Below are 23,410 nucleotides of genomic sequence, written 5' to 3'. Positions count from 1 at the left end.
AATTTCTATTTTGCGACAGTATTGATGTAAGTCGTTTTGGTTCGTTTTTAAACTTTAGATAAAACTTCCAACATTTCTTGCCTTTATCAAACTTTGCAATATTTATATCCTTAAAAAAATAGGAAAACGAAAGAACCAACTTAGAGAAAATATAAATATGTTTATATCATCAGAACTGAACATATTTATAAGAAAACAAATACTGAAATTAAACCATAATATAATTAAAAATCGATAAGAAATATTTTTTTATATCTGAAAATAGACATAAAAATCGTGCCAATTGATTAATAATTAATTCAATGCTTAGCCTCTACCTACTTCAAACCCCCTTTGAAAAACACTTAATCTTTTACTGACCACCTACCAGATTAAACTGAAAAGGTATATATTTCAACCACCTACCAGATTATAATGAAAAGGTTTATATATTTCAACCACCTACCAGATTATACTGAAAAGGTTTATATATTTCAACCACCTACCAGATTATACTGAAAAGGTATATATTTCAACCACCTACCAGATTATACTGAAAAGGTATATATTTCAACCACCTACCAGATTATACTGAAAAGGTATATATATTTCAACCACCTACCAGATTATACTTAAAAGGTATATATTTCAACCACCTACCAGATTATACTTAAAAGGTATATATATTTCAACCACCTACCAGATTATACTTAAAAGGTATATATTTCAACCACCTACCAGATTATACTGAAAATGTATATATTTCAACCACCTACCAGATTATACTGAAAATGTATATATTTCAACCACCTACCAGATTATACTGAAAATGTATATATTTCAACCACCTACCAGATTATACTGAAAAGGTATATATTTCAACCACCTACCAGATTATACTGAAAATGTATATATTTCAACCACCTACCAGATTATACTGGAAAAATATATATTTCAACCACCTACCAGATTATACTGAAAAGGTATATATTTCAACCACCTACCAGATTATACCGGAAAGGTATATATTTCAACCACCTACCAGATTTAACTGAAAAGGTATATATTTCAACCACCTACCAGATTATACTGAAAAGGTATATATTTCAACCACCTACCAGATTATACTGGAAAGGTATATATTTCAACCACCTACCAGATTATACTGAAAAGGTATATATTTCAACCACCTACCAGATTATACTGAAAAGGTATATATTTCAACCACCTACCAGATTATACTGAAAAGGTCGACAAATCGTGAAGTATCTCTCCAAAGCAACAGCAAGTACACTATATACACTTCCTAAAATATTAAAGAAGTTACCTGTGCAATTCATGATACCGGGTTACCCACAAAAGATGAGACTTTAATGTCGACGTAAAAATCATGATTTAAAGCGAATCTGAATTTTTTAAAATATATCCTTTCAATCATTTTATTCAGAATTTAAAAAAAAAGTTTCAAGTTCCAGAGAACCAAGATGTGAGAACAAGGTTTCCATAAATACTTTACTGTCGTCTCTGCATGTCTCATCCTCTGTGGGTAACCATTTACATCAAATATATTCTAGTACAATAGATGGCAACGTAGAATTTGTACACTCTTAGTGCAGCTGTATTCTTACGTCACACAAGTGTAAATTCAGTTTTTGTGTCCCAACATTTTTTTCATAATAGTGATCATTTTATAAAAAGTGCTTATTTTTCAGTAATATAAGTGCAATTTTCTGTGTTCATTATTTTCTGTTTTTACACTTTTTTATTAAATTTTGAAAACATGTCATCTAATGTGAGAAAATGTTGTTTTCCTTGTTATATTTGACACTTGTCACGTCGTGTATAATGGTCCATTTCTCTGTTGCCACCTATTTACTTGATAATCTATTTCCTTTACATAAACTTCCGTAAATACGGTCAGCAAATCGACGTCTTCTCAATGTATACAATTCGTGCTACAAGGATATACAAACTCTTGAGGGGCATGCGTCAGCCTTTGAATCATATACGCCAAGCTAGATAGGCCATACTAGTCGTACCGACACGGCATGCATACTATCTGACATTCCAAGACGCATTTTCTGTTCTGTCAATTTGCTTTCCAATCCAAGTAAATTCATATATCTATGATTTTATCCAAAATTAATCTAGCAGCCGCAGAACAATTTGCAGAGTTATTCAGACTTTGAACAAAGTTTCCAACTGCATGAATGTCATTAAACTTATCGGAAATAGCAAAAATAATCTTTAACCTTATTTTTAATTTATTTTCCTGAAATCCTTCAAATTGAGTAATGGGTATGATTAAAAAACAAAACCGCTTTATTAAAAAAGTGTCCATTTTCATTTGAAAAATTTTCGAAATAAGTTAAAAATAGTGTAAAAGGCAAGCTTAAATATTTCAAATACACGATCCAACAAAATAGTATCAACTAGCAAATACGGAAATCTTCATTTAATGGATGAAAAAAACATTGACGTCGGGAGTTTACCCGCGCTTTGTCAAACATACTTTGTGATAAATTGAGGTTTACCAGAAGGTCATTTCTGTCGTAAACAATACTTTTAATTTAAAAAACATGTTGTCGTTTTTAAAACTATCAGTTCGTTGGTTTTATTCTTCTTTTTTTTTCTTTCTAAAAACAAAAGTTCGTTTGTTTTGAAAAGTAAAAACGAACCGAAGAAAAATTCTCGTTTTTTCCTTCGTTTTTATAAATGATTCCCGTCCCTACCTGTAAGCGCTATCTGTGTGAATGGTAGAATGTATGGGGTAACATTAGGTTCAAAATTACTGTAGGTTTCAGACAGTATTGGTAGAGGGTAGAGAAGGGTCACTCCAAGCTAGAAAAAATGAAATATAAATTCATTTAAAATGTTTTTCAAATTTTTGAAATCTTATTTGTCCTCAAATTTTATAAGAAAAAAGTCAAATTAATTTTTCATGTTTTCAATTATAAACCCTTTTTTTGAGCGCGCCAGTGAGACGAATAAAAAAGTTTTGATTTCCTAACATTCAGAGAAAATAAAATATGTTTTTCTGAGTTTCTCATTCAAAAAATTAAAACTAAAGAAGATACGGGGTTGAAAAGTTGTACTAATCATTTTGACACTTTCTATGTAAAAGCAGATCTTGATTCTGAAGAAGAAAGTGAATCAAATAATTGATAAATATTGACTATTTGCTTTTCATATCGTTTTCCTAATATCGATACAATTCTATCTTAGTAGTTTCTTACAAGACCTGAATTAAAAATGGAGAAAAAAATATATAATAAATTTACTCATTTTTTTTGGTTCAGTTTTGGAATTGTATTTCCCCAGAATAATATCACGAAAAAACGAAGATTTATTATAAGTATAACAACTTAATCTAATTCTTTTGTTTTGATACCATTTCGCAAATTTTTACATTGCATGTTTTATGAAGGTGAATGCAACCTTTTTCCAGCAATAAATTACTCTAGTCAGACATGCATTGTATGTTTATTTTGTTTTATGCCATGTCAGGTAAATCAATAGAGCCTCATAACGGCTGAACCGAATTGGCAAAATTGTTGTCTTTTGTTTCCAAAAAAACATTTAGAATGCTTTTGTTTAATTATTACCAAAATTTTAATAATATTGTAAAGATTTTATGTATAAAATGTTTAAGAAATTTTCACAAAGGCGGAATATAACAATTGATTGAAAAGAAACTTTTTAGAATTCTCTTCTGAACATTTCTTCCTTTAAAATCAAAAGAAGAAATCGGTTATAGAAGTAAATTTTGCTGAAGAAAAGGTAAATTTTTAATTCATAGGATTCTTATATTGATTATTATGTTTAAGTGATATAGTGATGACATAACTCTCATTGGTCGGGATCCAGCAGGGAGAAAGAGATGATTTAGGTCAATACAGATATTTAGCAATCTGGATTAAGAGTATTTAATACAAGAGATTTCAACGTTGGATGAACTTTTTTTTTTTAATCCATGGATGAACATTTCCTGAAACCCAAATATATGGGGTAAAATTTTCCTTTTTAAGTTTATAACTAAAATATCCCCCCAGCTGCATTGGTTTAATTTGATATTTTAACATTTATTTCGAAATATTCTTTTCCAAGGTATAAAATCATTTAAACTCCTTCTGGTTAAAGGAAGCTAGTCGAGAATTTTTGCAAAGAGCATATTTTTTTTCAAGGGTTTTCGTTTCTTTGGTTTGGGCTCTGGTTAAAAATAAAATCAAAAAAGGCTTCAACCATCTGGAAAAAGAAAAGTTTTTGGCTGAAATACGCCTCTCTTCAACCATTAGGGTTAAAACTATTTATTTGTTTCCTCCTTCTAGACAATTATCTGCTTGTCTCTCAAGGAGAAGTAACCGTATCTGCAGTAGTCAGTTTTAGATTGAAAAATTAATAACCTTTTTCTCATAAAGAAACTCTTTCATTTTTTCTTTTATAAAAAAACCTTAATTAAGATTCCCGCGTAAAGCTGCATTTTTAGATAAAAGTTAAGTTTTTTTTTAATCAAAGAACTTAATTAAAAGAAATCCTGCTGGTGCCTTCATCGGCCCTCATACCAGTTTGATTATGCAAGCATACTCTACTTTAATATATCTAAGTTTTAATACACATCTTGATAATTGTTGATTGCTAATACGAAGCCCCCCCCTTCCACGCCCCCCCTCCCCCGACCATTAAATTCATCGCTGAAAAGAAAGAAACACTTGACTCAAACTCCAATTTTCTTTATATCTTTTCAACTTGATGCTGTAGTTCTATGATATTTCAAACTGTGAATTATACTACATTTATGATAAGACAGTCTATATCTATATATAAATTTGGCTTGTCTGGGTGTTTGTTTGTTTGTTTGTCTGTTTGTATCCAATAAACGTCAAAACGGCTGAACCGATCGGGCCTAATTTTTTTGTGGGGCATCTCGTGACTCCAGGGAAGGTTTATGAATGATCAAAATTTCAAATATTTGTCTCCATCAAAATTTGATATTCATTAAATTTTTGAAAATTTTGAAAATCCACGAAATTTTTTGTAAAAATCCGCGAATTATTTTTGTTTTGTTTTACGATGTACACAAATCGCGAATTATTTTTGTTTTGATTTACGATGTACACAAAGAGAACATGTTCACAATTAATTTAGAAGATGGGCGCGAAGCGCCCTCTAAGGCTAGTATATATATATTGCAATATTCAACTTTTTTGTTTTTGTTTTTGTAGAGAATTAAATAAAAAAGTGAATTTAAAATGTATCTTGCTAACTTTAACATTAATTTTGAATGCATACATTAGACCTGAGAGTAAGGTAATGGTATTACTAAGTTTTAAAGAAATCCAAAAACACATTTCTTAGGACAAAAACCATCATTTTCATATTATGAAAAATAAAAAATTCACTATTCAATGATTTTTTATGGACATTTAGAATTCAAACTAAATAAAATTTTGTTTTATATGAATCATTAACTACATTTTTGCAAGCTTGGATTTTAACTTCTGTTTGTAAAAACCTCAAAATTGTGCAAGGCATGTCGCCGTGACAAGACGTGAGTGTGTGTGTGTGCGCTCGGTCATCTGGCACTAATTATCTATAAGTTCATGTATAGATAGTTCAGTCAACAAGTTATACAGGGTGTATAAAATGGCTGGTAGGNCCCCCCATATAAAACAGGTGCAAAACATGTTTTGACCAACTTTTTGAAGGCCGGGTCATTACAAATTATTTGACCACTATAAAGTCTTTAATAGTTAGGATGCTACGGATATAGAATTTTTAAAAAAGGGGGAAAATGTTGAAAAATTTGAAATAATAAATTTCTCTTTTAGACAAATCATACCATTTATTTTTCAATGGCTTTTAAAAATGAAAACTTTATGTCTGTATGTCCAAATGCCGAAAATGACAAAAATGTCTAACACTACTGAGCTGAAAACTTTAGAATGGTGGATATCAGGATTAATGCTTAATACGTTCCTTAAATTAATATCCAGTTTAAATATTGCTTGTTCTCCACATGAATTTAAACTCCAGAAAAGTCAACAGACCGGGATTAAGGATATCACATTCTAAAGATTTCAGCTCAGGTTCTTAAAATATCCAGAAGTTTCCAGGTCAGTGTCCAAAATAAGTGGGTTAGGTTTAACGGAAAATTATGTGAATAATAAGTATTTTGTATTGTTTAACCATTATACAGAGTATCTACTTTCTGTCTCATATTTACAATTAATTGTCATCTTTTTGTTTCTTATTGTATTTTCTTTTAATAGTTTATCGTAGGGTTGATAAAAGAATATAAGAAATGTAAGAAAAACTAAAAATATATAATTATTCAAGCTCAGAATTATTAGAGATAAATAGTAAAGAGAGATAAATAGTAAAGAGAGATAAAGAGTAAACAGAGATAAATAGTAAAGAGAGATAAATAGTAAAGAGAGATAAATAGTAAGATAAATAGTAAAGAGAGATAAATAGTAATAAATAGTAAAGAGAGATAAAGAGTAAAGAGAGATAAATAGTAAAGAGAGATAAATAGTAAAGAGATATAAATTATGAAAAGAAAATTTAGAAAATCTGAAATTTTCCCAATTTTATTTAGAAATTATCGAGAATATTATTATTTTCATTAAAAAGATTTATTCAAAAAAACTGGTTTACGTACAATTACAATTATCATTGGTATGTTTTAAAGAAATTGAGTCTTTGCCACATTATCTGATTTTCTAATCCCTATATCTATGCAACCTAATGATGTAGACCTTAGGTATATATTTATTTCAAACAATTCAGGGTTAAAATATTTAGGTTGCAAAGATATGGGGATTACAGAATTTGAGTTTGGGACGAAAGGTCAACTTTTTCGGTTAGAAAAGGAATTGAGTCTTTGCCACAAACTCAAATATTGAAGCCCCTATATCTTTAGAACCCGATGTTGTAAATCTTTAATATTTCAAACTGAAATTATTTCATTTAACAGAACTCATAGTTTGAAATATCCAAGGTCTAAATTATTTGGTTCCAAAGATATGGTGATTAGAAAATCCGAGTTTGTGGCAACGACTCAATTCCTTTGTCGAAAATTAAAAAAAAACGAGGTCCGATCCAGTTTAGCCGTTTTATTGTATTTTTTTTTATCTGAGTAAGTCAAGAAATCGAAAAAAATATTTAAATTTTAAGTTTTAATGATCGCTTCAAAAACATCTTACCAAAAATAATGAATCAAAGATGGAGAGGCATTTGAGAATGTTTGAGAAACATGGTTTAAGTTCTACACTTTTCTGTGTGAAAACAAACACACAAAACACGTTCCCTAAAAAGAAATTAGTCACAACCAAACCAAATATTCATCGAATTGCGGATTTTAGATAGTTCAAAACTTTAAAATTTGAGATGATCAATAATGGAAGAATAATCATTGCAACAAAACACTTTGATATAATTACATTGCTTTGCTACCAAAGAATACTTTAGATTTTGCGGAATATTTCCAAATATGCAAATCCTTCTGTTGAGTTGGTTTCCTGTGAATACTATAAATTAGGATAAATTGCAGCTAGGACAAAACTTTATTAACCAGGATTAATATCACAATGGAAGCCATTATTTTAAATATATTTAATGTTCTATATATCTTATATTAAGTATCTAGTTATAATAATGCAACATTTTTACCAGTGTTATTTTTACCAGCTTCATTTTTGATAACTTAATTTTTGCTTTGAGACATTTTTTCTTTGAGAAAAATCCTCATCACATTATTTTGAGTTAGGTTAGGCTTCTGCGGCTAGGGCAGACTGGAAATATTTTTCATATAGAAAATAGTTATAAAGCATGAATAGCGGATACCATCATTTAATTGTCACAAAATAGACGGATATAACCAAAGGAAAAAGAATTAGAAAAAATGACCTGTTATCCCGAAAGCAGCAATCAAAGGAACCGCCACTCCCTAGAATTAGACAGAAAATATAAAATGGAAAAATAAATATACTTTGAAAAAAACCAGAATTTTTGATTAAGCAACAGATGCAGATTATTTACTTTTGTCCCATGGGCTAGTGGACAGTGGTGTTCAGTAAAAATATTACTTTTAGTTTTCAAAACTGTAAAATAAATTAAAAACGTTGAATTCTGTAAAAAATCACTATTTTCAATCGAAAATAGAACTGATGCGTATTATAATATAAAGTGTCTAATTAAGAAAAAACAATCATGTTCTTTCAATTATCTTAGAAACGTGAGACACTAAGTATTAATTAGCACCTTCGCTTTACATAATTGGAATCGTGCACTAGAGCAAGAAAACTTGAGCACACTGCAAACTGACAGAAGGAGAAAGCTAATTTATGCTACGTAATATTTGAGCACACTGCAAACTGACAGAAGGAGAAAGCTAATTTATGCTACGTAATATTTGAGCACACTGCAAACTAGACAGAAGGAGAAAGCTAATTTATGCTACGTAATATTTGAGCACACTGCAAACTAGACAGAAGGAGAAAGCTAATTTATGCTATGTAATATTTGAGCACACTGCAAACTAGACAGATGGAGAAAGCCACAATGTATGCTACGTAATATAGTAAGAATTTGAGCACACTTCAAACCAGACAGAAAGAGAAAGCCAAAGTATGCTTCGTAATTAGTAAGAATTTGAGCACACTGCAAACTAGACAGAAGGAGAAAGTCAATGTATGCAACGTAATATAGTAAGAATTTGGGCAAGTACTGCAAGTATGAGAACAAATTATTCCGGTTACATATTGCAATATTTTAAATTTCCAATATTGGAAATTTAAAATATAAGAAATTTAAAATTTTTGTTTTTCTCAGTAGCTCTCTTCGAAAAGAAAAATATTAATTAAAAACACATAAAATTTATTTCAATCTTTTTATATTTAATTTAGTTTCACGTGAGTCAGAAGTAGAAAAGAATATTCCCTTGATTATATTATATTGTATGGTATCAAGTATCAAATGATATGCACCAAGCACATCTAGATTTCTTTAAATCCGAATATATATATATATATATATATCTAAACCCTCCTTGAATACCAATTACAAAGTATATAAGACCAGTTTCTTCAACATGACCATGTATGAATGGGGTTATTCATGATGTATATCAAATTATGGGTTTTAGCTTGGTTTTATTTCAACTTCCCAATCATTTCTGGGATTAACCCATAGATAAAAAAATAAACATAGATAGCTTATGTACGCAAAATCACCAAGAATTGTACAGTCCGCGAACTCATACTTCTAGGGGTTAAAGTGTACTTCAATGATAAGCGGGGTGGTTTGGTGTTTTAATGGATTTCATAATAGAGTGTAAAATAACTTCGGGAATGGAACTATTTGAACAACAATATTTCACTGAGCAATATATTATATTGACGAGAACTGAAGAAGGATATGAGAAAGACTAAACTAACTTAAATCTCTCTCTACAGAACTCATGTACACCACAAGTACTCAATGACATAAGAACAGCCAATGTTCACAACCGACCTAGTTAATCTATATAATAGGAATATCTTTAAAACATCTCTGTACATTTATATCTTTCAAGATGAAAAATGTCGTCTTATGCGCAATCTATCTTTATCTATGGGATTAACATACACTGTCAAATAAAAGGCTTCCTTTACCAACTTTCTTAATTTATACCCTGAAGGTTGTCCATTATAAATTTAGACTTTTTAAACAGCTTAGATAGCAAATCCACCAATATGAAAAATCCGTGATGATCAGCCACCTGTGCCCTGGAAACTTAGTTGCATTGATTTGAAGAATATTCATCACTAGCTTTTAGGGCGCTTCGCGCCCATCTTCTATTTCATTTTTAACCTTTTCTTTTTGATTAAATTGTAACAACAAAAAACAAAAATTTGCAGTTTTTTAAAAAAAAATCTCGTGGATTTTTAAAATTATTAAAAATCAAATTTTGTTAGAATTCAATTCTAAATAAACCTTCCCTGGGGTCAATTAAGGTCAAACAAAAACTGTGGTGCCAATTATCATTCATATTTTTCCCTGATTAAGTTAAGGGCCTTATACTGGAAAAAAATATCTTTATATATGCACAGAGACTGCTTTGGGAGATAGTGTTTCTCATGAAATTTGTCCTAAGTCAAAATCCAATTACCCAGCGTAAGTTTTAAAGGGACAGAGCAGCTATGTAAGGTAGTTGAACTGAGTACGTATAAAATGCCTTTTTTTTGACTACGAAATGTGCACCCTTCAGAAGGTGGGTGGTGAGGATAGTAAAGGTCGGAGAGTGTTATGAATGCCAGAAACAAGCTTAAAACAATTGATTTAATGAGAATCGATACCCATATTGTATACCATGCGATAGAATAAACCCAGAGTGGGGATGGGGTCTTTCTAAAAACTGAAGGTAGTTGGGGTAGTGAGGGTAGTTCCCATACAGAGTCAGCTTCAAGGGTGAGGGTGGGGTCTTTCTAAAAGCAGACGGTAGTTAGGGTAGTAAGGGTAGTTCCCATTCAGAGTCAGCTTCAAGGGTGAGGGTGGGGTCTTTCTAAAAACAGATAATAGTTGGGGTAGTTAAACCCAACTACCCTAACTACCGTCAGATTCTGCTTCAAAGGTGAGGGTAGTTGCCCCACCCTTGAAGCTGAATCTGAATGGCAACTACCCTTACTACCCCAACTACCGTCTGTTTTTAGAGAGACCCCATCCCCACTCTTTGATTATTCTTTGCGCCTGGTATACAATATGGGTATTGATTCTCATTAAATCAATTGTTTTAAGCTTTTTTCTGGCATTCTTAAAGGGAGTGTTCGCGAAAAATTAAAGGGGGTATAGGCTTAATGCGATAAAAAAGCGCTTTGGATCGCTACTAATCTTACTTCTATCTGTGGCGTCTATAAGGAGAAAATTGTTAAAGACGTCTGATACCGAATAACTTAGCGCCCATACAAATTGAGGAAATTGCAACATACGACTTAGACCATAAAAAATCAATTTAATTTTAAACAAAACATTCAGATATTACAACCTATAGTCATCGATTATCATTCGCCACATTTGTATATAGTTTATACTTTGTAATATTTTATTTTTTTAGAAAACGTTTTAACGGATTTCGAAAAATGTGAGTGGTGCGCGGCATTCTTAGATAGTTGCGCAAGCGACAAGAGAAATAATCAAATTCAAAACATAGTAATTAAAAGATATTATAAAAGATTAGTAGCGATCAAAAGCGCTTTTTATCGCATTGAGCCTATACCCCCTTTCATTTTTCGCGAACACTCCCTTTAACACTCTTCGACCTTTACTAACCTCACCACCCACCTTCTGAAGGGTGCACATTTCGTAGTCGAAGAAAAAGCATTTTATACATACGGGGGGAGCCACCGTTTTCTCTAAATTAGTTTATTAATTTCTTCTTGTTTTTACTCTGAGGCATCTCCGAGTGGTTCTTTATGACATCGAGTTATGGAACAGGAGAGTTAAGAGATAAGGAAGTTTGGAGGAGGCAGGGTATGAGGAATTTCAGAAGAAGATCCCTTCTTTCCTTCATTTTAAAGTCTTCCCACATTATAGTTGCACCACCTTTGCAAAATGATGAGTTGATCCGGCGGAATCTACCACAATAGTCCAGTCTTCACAGCTGTCAGAGTAAAAACCGTTACCAGTGTTATACTGTTAACATACTTTGTTTCCCTCATGTCTGATAGGATGAGTGCAATTAAACAATTTGAAAACAATTTATTTCATGGATTTACTAAACAATGTTTTTAAAGGTACTGTTGTGAATCTAGACCATAACACTGCAAAACTTATTAGGGTCACATAAAATCACCTGTCACAGCCACTGGATCCATCTTTCTTTAGAGATCCTTTCAAGAAATAAAAAAAATGTTTTACCATTTTCTTTAAAAATAGACTTAAACAATGTGTGTGTCGAAAAACTTGGACAGGGGGTTTATTTTATAAACAGTTTTAGACAGAGTGCAATCTATCTTTAGAAACATCTCCTGTTTAATTCAATAGAAAATACCTTACTCTAGTCAATCTTTGATCACAATGGGCTTGGCTTTCATGCTCCATCAGGGACAGAGCAGAGGGGGGATGTAAAAAATAAAATTAAGGAATCAAGCATTGATCCCTAAATTAAAAGTGTCCACATCGGATATCGGGACCAAACGTTCAAGATTAACGATACAAAAAAGTTCTTACTTTAGATCGAACCTGCAGGAAGGAATAAGTAAAATAAAGATATGGAAAGGTCTCGTTTTTTATTGATCCTCAAAATAAAAGTGACCACAGAGGATATTGAGATCAAGGTATCGGATTTATAAATATTAAGCACAAAAGTTACCCCCTGACAGTAAACCCCCTTTACACTACTCCTGACCAACAATATGTATCTATCGCTCAAAAAATTTTAAGTAATGGCTATTTTTTTGAGTTTTCAATTATATGTTGGAAAGATTTTTTTCTTAAATTTTGGAGAGATTTTTATTAGAATTTAATCTATTTCGTACTTATGACACCTACTTCTTCGATCCACACGGGTAATCATTAGAATTAAGTTTTGATAAAAAATTAATTTCAAAAGATTTAACCTGACAAAAACTTTTCATACTGCACACTGCAGGAACATTTTATTGGTTAATACAATTATTGCATTTCTTGAGGAGGTTTCATATTAAAATCTCTACAAATCAAAACAATAAATGTCAAAAGAAATTGAGTCTTTGTCAAGAACTTAAATTTTATAATCCCAATATCTTCATAACCTGATGGTGTAAACTTTAGATATATCAAACCTGGATTTTTTGATGTAACAAAATTCATAGTTTGAAATATCTAAGGTCTTCGACATTGCACAGTAAACTAAGATAGTCTGGTAGGTGAAATAGGCCCATGATAGGAAAGGTATACTGTAAAACCGGGCCGACATAGGATAGAGGCGGGGAAGTACTTGCCGCGCGTCACCAAGGTTGCGGTGCAGGGAGTTGGCCCAGTTCAAATTCAAATTGACCCATAGACCGCCGTGATTAGGTTGCAAAGATGATAGGATTAAAAAATTAGAGTTTGTTGCAAAGACTCTATTTTTTTTCAGCAATTTATTTTTTAAAAGCCTCTTTTAAAAAAGTTCTGAAATCTTTAAAACAATCGGCAGGGCAACGGCGCTGAGGTAGAATAAAGTAAAGTACCATTTTATCTGTCAAAACAAAATATATAAAATTTGAGGTTAAAATATTCTGCTCCGAAGTTTGGTGGGCAGCAATAATCCTATAGAATGGACTAAAACAAGATTTATCCATTTCATTTTTATCAAAAATTTTCAACATTTTCCCAAATTTTAAAGTTTACTTTAGCAAGCACAATCTCTGTTGAAAAAAAGATACAAGCCGGCCATATCTATATCAAAAGAATTATGTAACAGAAAATGAATAAGGTCTTATTTTAACAAGCATAAAGTGATCAAAATATCCACTAACAAAAATAAATATTTGTCTCGTCATAAATTTGTTAATCTAAATAATAAATGTTAAATAAATATTAATAACTTTGTACATCACTTACCCGGAACAGGTCTTAGGTTTTAAAAAAATGTAGGGAACAATTGTCTTTCCAATTAAAATGGAAAACATTTAATGATTTAGGTATAGTATTTAACCTTATAAAGGCTGGGGGTCCGAATCTATGAATAGCCTGTGGGGGGGGGGGGTCGCACGCCCCCCCCCATAAAAGGCCTTAGAGGAAAGATATAGGATTTCAATGCACGTTTATTGTTAAATTTATTTAAGGCCAGCTCATTAAAAAAATTAGACCGCTAACTTTAATAGTTTGGATGCTAGAGAGGTTAAAAAAAAGAGTCAAAAAAGGTCGGAAAAATGTAAAAGACAATTTTTTACAACAGTCCTTATAATTACCATTCCCTAAAAGTCTAAATATTTCAAGGTGATAGTGTCAAAAATGGGAGTGCTAGGGAAAATATGGGTGTAGGGCAAAAATGGGAGTGCTAGGGTAAATATGGGAGTGCTAGGGCTAAAATGGGAGTGCTAGGGAAAAATTGGGAGTGCTAGGGAAAATATGGGAGTGCTAGGGCCAATATGGGAGTGCTAGGGCTAAAATGGGAGTGTTATGGCAAACATGGGAGTGTTAGGGCAAAAATGGGAGTGCTAGGGCAAAAATGGGAGTGTTATGGCAAACATGGGAGTGTTAGGGAAAATATGGGAGTGCTAGGACAAAAATGAGAGTGCTAGGGCAAAAAAGGGAGTGCTATGGCCAAAAAAAGGCGTAATTCTCATACCGGCCCAAATTGATTTATTCATGCTCTTAAAGGGACTGTAAACGTCACTTTCGTTGCGTAAACCACATTCAGTTTTCAAAATTATATTCATATCTGATTCATACTGGACCAGACAGAGATTTTGGGTACCCTTGGGAAACGGATCTTTAGATGGGGGGGGGGGGGTAATTAAGCTAACCGCCCCTTTGATATCGAACTTTTCGAAGGTATTTCTAATGTTCGGAATAAGAAATGCTTTCGAATATACCGAATTCTTTTTGTACCGTAGTTTCCTGGTTTAATTGTCTCTTAAAGGAACCTATGTTCCTCTCACCGAAATATAAACAATAATGTTATATTTCTGGGTTTCTGTGTTTATTCAACTTTAGTTCTACACTGTTCACAGAAATCTAGAGAACTATGAAAGTTATAAATTAGATTTTAAGACTGCATCGACTTTGAAAAGTCGCAAACCCTTGGACTTTGGATTTACATCACCAAGTCGACATACTTGATTGGAGCCTTGAACGTTTTCATTTTAAAACGACAATGTCCTTCTTGGACCTTCAATTTAAAATGAGTATTTGGCAAAATCCTGGAATATCTTTGCTTTAGGGCTTACATATTGTGGTTTACAGTGTGTTACGTGTACAAAATATTCTGCACAATGTAAAGTGAACACGTACATAGATTCAGCAGCTGCTTACAAAAAGTCTCATCAATTTTTAAGACAGGGTCGACTTTGAAGTGTCGCAACGCCTTGGCCTTTGATTTAACGCACTAACTAACATGTACATTTTAGAATTATTAAGCACTTGTTGTTGTGTTTGGTTTTTAAGAAGTAATTGGGAAAACTCTCATAGATTTTTTCTGGAGAGCTTAAGACCTTTAAATTACAGTGTACAGCATTTACTATACTTGGAATGGTTTTTCTTCACAATTTTTCTTCTAGTATTGATCCTGCTTTGACCCTTAATTATGTATGAATATATTCTTTCTATGACCTTCCAATGCAGTAGAGAATTGGCGCATCGGATTTGGAGCCTTTCATTGTAAATGTTTTATGTACTTATTCTTTATGTATAATTTAAAGAGAAAATAGAGGGATAGAAATTGTTTGAAATTGCGGCTGAAAAGGGTACATCAAGTCCCACTTCTTTTTTTACATAATCGTTTCATACTGTAATGTTAAGTAGTATTTTTTTTTTTTTTCATAATTGACGACTCAGAAGTAAGTAGTAAGTTGGTAAATGACTTAATGTACGTACCAAAATAGTTAATATAATAGCCATTTATCAGTAATTTTACCAAAATAGTTAATATAATAGCCATTAATCAGTAATTTTACCAAAATAGTTAATATAATAGCCTTTAATCAGTAATTTTACCAAAATAGTTAATATAATAGCCATTAATCAGTAATTTTACCAAAATAGTTAATATAATAGCCTTTAATCAGTAATTTTACCAAAAGTTATGAAATTATGACCTACTAGCTGAAAGGCCAGGCATTGACCGTGGAAAAAAAGAAAAAAAAGATCAAATTTTTTTTAGCCTATAACACCCCCTGGCCACCCATCAGTGTCTAAAAAAAATGTCATTTCAGCCCATCGGGTCCAGAACCGTTTGGCCGGCTATAGGCAACATATATATATGTATATATATATGAATGTCTTGTTTTATTATATAGATTAGTGATGATATTATCATTATCATTTAACTATAAATGCCCAAAATTATGAAATTATGAACTATTCCTGATCGTATTTGTATACATTTTTAATTATACTATTATATATTTATAGGATGATGTGAACAGGGGGGGGAGGGGGGACCAGGGGAGAGGAGAATGTCAGTATTGGTGATTATTGAACGAGGGCCAATAAAGGATGGCTTTACTTCTCATTATTTGTTTTTCCTATTATTCGTGTAGAAAAACCTACATAAACATTTTCTTAAAGGGACTGTAAACGTTATTTCAAGTGACCTTCCATAGAGTGCCATTTTCGATTCAGAGGTAAATCCTTTTTATGATCCTTATTTTTTTTTCTGACTATTAAGTGTCGGGTAATTTGGGATTAAATTGTACACATAATTTATGTCTACAAAGCCCCTGTATAAATAAAATCTTCTTATCTAAGATAATTTTTAAAATTTCTAGAAGACTAGCTTTAAAAAGGAAGGACTTAGACAAGAACTTTTTTTAATCAGGTTTAAAAATGTTAGATTAAGTGTGGCCCGACTTAAAATCAGTAAATTTTGGCACAAATAGTTCACCGCAAAGCTAAATGTTAGATCAAGTGTGGCCCGACTTAAAATCAGTAAATTTTGGCACAAATAGTTCACCGCAAAGTTAAATGTTAGATCAAGTGTGGCCCGACTTAAAATCAGTAAATTTTGGCACAAATAGTTCACCGCAAAGTTAAATCTTAGATCAAGTGTGGCCCGACTTAAAATCAGTAAATTTTGACACAAATAGTTCACCGCAAAGTTAAATCTTAGATCAAGTGTGGCCCGACTTAAAATCAGTAAATTTTGACACAAATAGTTCACCGTAAAGTTAAATCTTAGATCAAGTGTGGACCGACTTAAAATCAGTAAATTTTGACATGAATAGTTCACCGTAAAGTTAAATGTTAGATCAAGTGTGGTCTGACTTAAAATCAGTAAATTTTGACACAAATAGTTCACTGTAAAGTTAAATGTTAGATCAAGTGTGGCCTGACTCAAATTCAGTAAATTTTTACACGAATAGTAAAGTTAAATGTTAGATCAAGCGGGGACCGAATAATAATCAAATTTTGACTTACGTTCACCAACATTTCTCCAATTGTATAACATTATCATGGACTGTAAATACATACAGTCGTACTGTCCAGTCTACCTTGTGTAAATTCGACCCAGCACGTTTTATACAACAAATGTAGCCTGGCAAGATCACAGTGCACCGTAAAGATAAATTTTAGATTAAGTGAGGCCGTATTAGAATGTGCAAATTAAAATTGTTTACCTCAATCCAGAAACTCCATTCGATTTCTTGACAGTCGTCATTGCAATCCACTAAACCGGTCTCATTCATCTCATTCATCTCGTCATTCTCGTTCATCTCGTTCAACTCGATTCTAAAAACTAATCTTTTTAAGGGACTATGTAACTAAAGTTACTTACTCCAAATGGAAGATTCCATTCGAGGAAGATATCGTCGCCAAGCATGTCGGGTGTTAATGATTTTTTTTAAACGATAGAAAAAAACGATCGTTTTTCGTTTTTTCTTAAACGATTGTTTCGTTTTGGAAAAAAAACGATCGCTTTTAAAAATGAACCAATCATTTTGATCTTTAAAAAACTAAAAATGATCGTTTTTTAACGATAGTTTATTTTTCAAACAATAGTTTTTGAAAAATAATTCGCTAATGAATCTAAGTTTTATGACAAGAAATTTAATTTTTTACAATAAGACAAGTCTATGAAGGTTATCTTAAATGTTTTTTTTTTATCGAGACTGAGAAATAACCTATTTTTTTATGACACAAAATAATGTATTTTACCTTTCAGACTTCATTACAGATCGTTAACGATAGTCAAAAATTAAAAACAACCTACGTTCGTTAACAATACGACTAACTTTTTTAAAAAATCGACCGATTGTTTTTCGTTTTTCTTCTTCGTTTTCAAAGCTTCTTGAAAAAAGATTAATTCTCTCCATTTTTACGCCAACATTTTTGTTTTCTTTCTGACATTAACTTATAACAGTTTAAATACTACTAAATCCTATGATTTGCCAACTGTGTCTCTGCACTTGTTAGTTTTATGATACATTTTCCCATTTTTTGCCAAATTTTGTACTTTGCATAATTTGAACAGTTGTAACTTCCGTTCATGATTAAATGAACAGTTTCTGATCATGATTATCAAAAAGTGTGTTGTCAAAAGTCACGAGTGAATAGAAATGCGCAATTTTTTATCTGGAAACCTACGAAAAGAGTTGAATACATTTTTTTAATTTTAAAGATATTGCTCAGATTTTTTAATACTTTACATGAAATTATAATTGGGAAAAAGGAGTTCTTATTTGATTTCTTTATACCACTTGATGTATACCAAACCTACCTTTTCAACATTAAACTAACTATAAGAGGGGAAAGTAAAAGATTTTAAATAGAAAAGTTCTGATATGAGTTCAGAATTATGGTGTAAACCTAATTAAATGACAAAAGACAGCGTTCAAATCTCTTTAAAAGCGATGAGTTTATTATAAATATTCACGGCTCACTTAAACTTTTCATTGGGCAGCATTTTTATTTGTATGGAGAAATGCATTTTAAAAGGAACAATACAAAATACCCTTTATTACCTGGGCAACATAAGCCTCGAAAAAAACTAAAGAATACAAAAGTTTAAATATTGAAAATACGGTCAAAGCTTCTTGGGGTAGAACACACGTCAATTATAAAGAATAAATACGAGTTTTAATTGAGTTAAAAAGCAAATATTACCTCTTGGCTACTCAAACTGCAATGAAGAAATAAGGGGGGTAGGGGGGGGGGGGTACGGAGAAAAAGTAATATATCAAATTAGCTACGATAAACAGAACATTTTTGACCAAACAATTAAAACACTGCGAACCAAAATCTTAGTGTTATAAACAGTTAATTACATTTTTTTAACCAAATGCCCTAACATTTTAGTTTTTTAAATACATTTTACAAGAGGTTCAAACCAATTCTTAAACTATTTTGAGTTAAAAATTGCATTTATTGATTTATATATTTTATTTGATAGGTGAACAATTTTCTTCAACTTTTCTTATTGAAAAAGTTAAGAGTTGTGTATATAATTTAAAGGACCTTTCTTCTTAAATATATATTCTCAATTGCTTCCTACCACGCAAACCACGTTGCAATATGAATATTATTAGGAAGGGGAGAATGAGGGGGTTTGGAAAAGGTGGGGGAGCAAATGGGGTAGAACAAGGTTGCACTGTTAAACATGTTCGGGGTCCGTCCTTAGTATAAGATTTTTATTATTTTAGGGTTAAGTTAGGTTAAGGACCTGATAGGGGGCCGAGCGCCGCGGATAGAGGACAGGCTAGTAGGCCGGGCTCTGCGGCCACATGACCAATTATATCCATGTGTTACATATGAGATCCATGTACAAAATTGATAGGAGGGGTGGGGGGCGGGGGGATCCAAAAATCGTATATTCGGAAAATACCCATTCCTAAAATAGAATAACAAAAAACAGCTCGAAAATGCGAACAGAGTGTTAGGATTATCTCAGATTTTTTGATGGACACAACTCATAACATTTGGTTATATATAAAAGAAAATTATCTTATTATCTAACAAAATGTGCTTCATTTTTAAATTCTTTCAGGTATTGTATATTTGTTCAAACAATAAAAGAAAGTCTGTAGAATGGAATGGATTGTGTCCATCTAAACAATAACAAATAATACATTTATAAATAAGTGTTAAACCAGAATGTTTATTGCAAATGGAGGTCATTCACTTAATGAGCAATAGTGCACTAATGCACTATTAATATTAGGAAAATATATAAAGATTATAAGAATATCTGATATCTTTAATAATACTTTATATAATAACAAGAGTTTAAAGGAATTGAGTTTATAAGAATATCTGATATATCCCGGCCCGAAGAAATGAAAGTTTCAATAGTTTTTAAATTCTTTTTAAATGTGACATGTGGGTCTTAGTGCACATTGCTAACGTGTCTACCCTTTTTTTTAGTTTTTACATAGTCCTCCCCTCCCCCATCACCAGAAATCTACCAAAAAAAAACAAATACACCAGAAATCTACCAAAGAAAATAAAAGTATACATCAGAAAACCTAGAAAAATATTTACACCAGCAATCTACCAAGAATTATGTAGATTCACTATAATCTACTAAGAAATTTGTAGATTAACCAGAAATTTTCCAAGAAACATATACACCAGAAATCTACCAAGAAATATGTACGCCAGAAATCTACCACGAAATATGTATGCCAGAAATCTACCAAGAAATATGTACGCCAGAAATCTGCCAAGAAATATGTACGCCAGAAATCTACCAAGAAATATGTACGCCAGAAATCTACCAAGAAATATGTACGCCAGAAATCTACCAACAAATATATGCACCAGAAATCTACCAAACATATATATACAAGAGGTCTACTAAGAATTATTTACATCCAAAATCTACCATAGAAATGTAAACATTAGAAATCGATCAAGAAATATACATACAAATAATACATATGCACAAAAAATCTACCAAAAATAAGTAAATCAAAATCTACCAAAAAAAATTAAGCAGCAGAAATCTACCAAAAAATATAAACCTAGAAATATTTTGGGACCTTCTTTTTTATTTAAATAATGTAACAGAACGTTTTTAAAATACAAAAGGAGTCCAGGCTTAGATGGAAAATATTCCAAAATATGAATTAAATATTTGGAAAATTAATTTAACATTTATTAAATGTTTAATTTGCGCAATAATTTTGAAAATTTACAGGATTATTTTCGTTTCTTGTATTAGAACAAAAATTGGGATATTGCATGGGATTTGGAATATATTGACATACGGCCAAGCATATCATGACATATCCTAGCATATCCTAACATATCTGAAATATTCTAACATATCCTGGAATATTCTGGGATATTCTGGCATATCCTGACATATCCCAACTTATCCTGGCATATCCTGACATATCCTGACATATCCTGTAATAGTCTGGCATATCCTGACATATTCTAACTTATCCTGTAATAGTCTGGCATATCCTGACATATTCTAACTTATCCTGTAGTCTGGCATATCCTGACATATTCTAACTTATCCTGTAGTCTGGCATATCCTGACATATTCTAACTTATCCTGTAATAGTCTGGCATATCCTGACATATTCTAACTTATCCTGTAATAGTCTGGCATATCCTGACATATTCTAACTTATCCTAGCATATCCTGGAATATTCTGACAAATCCTAACATATCCTGGAATATTCTGGAATATTCTGGCATATCCTGACATATCTCACATATCCTGACATGCTGATATATATCATCATGATTGAGTGCAGTTGGTTCTGGATCCCGAGGGTTGATGACTTTCATAAATTTTCTGTCCACATTTCAAATGGAAAAATGGTTTTGAAACTTTTCCTGACATTACATTATTAAATTCTTAGGGGGAGAAACAGAAATATTAAATATTTAATTTTTTCAGCCTGACATATTTTAAGTAAATCCGAAGTAAACCGATGATTTTTAAAAATGTGAAAAAATATTACTTTTGATAATTTTATTCACATTAATTTTTTTTTTGGGCGGAGGGGGGGGGGCAATTTACAGCGATTTAACCCCCCTTCTTGCTTCTTCTAGAACATCTAGAGGTGCTTGTACTGAGTTGTACTCATGTTTTATCAATAAAACATTATGTACATTTTTCTGGATTTTTTTTTTCAATCCATTCATTTAAAGTATTATTTCCTTTCACCAATTGATTGAACGTCTGCCCTGAAGTAGTAAATATTATAGGAAGAAAGAATAAGGATGAGTAAGGATGAATGAGGCTGAGTAATAATGAACAAACATATTATTGATGAATAAGGATGAGTAAGGATGAATGCAGATGAGTAATTATGAACAAGGATGAGGATTAATGAATATGAGTAAGGATGATTGAGAATGAATAATGATGTATAAGGATGAGTATAAATGAAGAAGGATGAGATGAATAAATATGAGTGCGGATTAGTGAGGATGAGTAATAATAAACAAGGATGACTATTGATGAATGAGGATGTGTAAGGCTGAATGAGGATGAATAACAATGAATAAGGATGAGTAAGGATGAATAATGATGAGTTAGAATAAATGAGGATGAATAAGATGAATAGGGGCGTGAGTAAGGATAAATAGGGATGAGTAAGGATGAATAGGCATGAGTAAGAATGAGTAAAATTGAATGAGGATGGGGATGAATCTGGATGATGATCACTTTAATACTTCTTCTTCTTAAAAACTATTTGTTCAGAGTTCAGTATGCAACAGAAATGTGACATATAAAATTGTAGAACATATATACTATACTCTGGCTTTTCGCTTTGATCACTTTAATTTGTACAAGAAAGTGATGAGGCATTTATTGTACAGTCCTGTTTTGCCGTCTGTATGTATACTGTACAGTGTACAACTAACCCTAGCTGCCAACAGAACGATATTTCAAATGCACCGTAGTTTACTGTGGGATAAATGAGGAGGAAAAGGGAGGGATAAGAATGAGGGTAAATAAGGGTAACTGATAGTGAATGAGCATAAAAAGAATAAGGAAAAGCAAGCATGAATGAGGATGTGGATGAATATGAGAATTAGGAAAAGCAAGCATGAATGAGGATGTGGATGAATATGAGAATTAGTAAAGCAAGCAAGCATGAATGAGGATGTGGATGAATATGAGAATTAGTAAAGCAAGCATGAATGAGGATGTGGATGAATATGAGAATTAGTAAAGCAAGGATGAATATGAGGATGTGGATGAATATAAGAATTAGTAAAGCAAGGATGAATGAGGATGTGGATGAATATGAGAATTAGGAAAAGCAAGGATGAACGAGATTGTGGATGAATATGAGAATTAGGAAAAGCAAGGATGAATGAGAATGTGGATGAATATGAGAATTAGGAAAAGCAAGAATGAATGAGAATGTGGATGAATATGAGAATTAGGAAAGCAAGGATGAACGAGATTGTGGATGAATATGAGAATTAGGAAAAGCAAGGATGAATGAGAATGTGGATGAATATGAGAATTAGGAAAAGCAAGAATGAATGAGAATGTGGATGAATATGAGAATTAGTAAAAAGCAAGCATGAATGAGGATGTGGATGAATATGAGAATTAGTAAAAATGAATGAAGTTGAACAAAATATCTGACTTGACCGGAAAAGATCATAATCTTTTCTTAAATTGACTCAAATATTTCCGTTCAAATTCCTAGTTTTAGTCTTTTTTCTACATCAAGATACTTTAAAGGGGCCATTAACGTAATTTTAAGGGACTCACAATTAAAGAATTGCTTGGAGTTTACAGGGCTTGCAATTGCGCGCAAGTAAAATTGACTTGCGTTGTAAACCCTA

General features: G+C 31.8%; 1 protein-coding gene across 9 annotated transcripts in view; it reads right to left on the bottom strand.

Annotated features, from left to right (window-relative positions):
* LOC111707039 (FMRFamide receptor) overlaps nucleotides 1-23,410 on the bottom strand; it is a 59,807-nt gene that overhangs the window by 19,914 nt on the left and 16,483 nt on the right. For 5 of the 9 annotated variants that reach the window (XM_023480029.1, XM_023480030.1, XM_023480031.1 and 2 more), the window contains 5 exons: nucleotides 17,262-17,373; nucleotides 7,888-7,927; nucleotides 7,185-7,288; nucleotides 2,712-2,820; nucleotides 1,212-1,285 (listed from right to left, as the gene is read on the bottom strand). In XM_023480029.1, coding sequence (XP_023335797.1) covers nucleotides 1,212-1,285; nucleotides 2,712-2,820; nucleotides 7,185-7,288; nucleotides 7,888-7,927; nucleotides 17,262-17,357 — 423 coding nt within the window. In that variant the 5' untranslated portion in view covers nucleotides 17,358-17,373. Of the gene's footprint in view, nucleotides 1-1,211; nucleotides 1,286-2,711; nucleotides 2,821-7,184; nucleotides 7,289-7,887; nucleotides 7,928-17,261; nucleotides 17,374-17,799; nucleotides 17,948-23,410 lie in introns of those variants that run through there. The other 4 variants (XM_023480025.1, XM_023480032.1, XM_023480033.1 and 1 more) reach the window with 3 other exon arrangements.

Source organism: Eurytemora carolleeae, unplaced genomic scaffold, assembly GCF_000591075.1.
Source record: "Eurytemora carolleeae unplaced genomic scaffold, Eaff_2.0 scaffold757, whole genome shotgun sequence".
In the NCBI taxonomy this organism is placed as follows: domain Eukaryota; kingdom Metazoa; phylum Arthropoda; class Copepoda; order Calanoida; family Temoridae; genus Eurytemora; species Eurytemora carolleeae.
The sequence above is the reverse complement of the archived record's forward strand: the minus strand, read 5'-3'. Positions and strand labels throughout refer to the sequence as shown.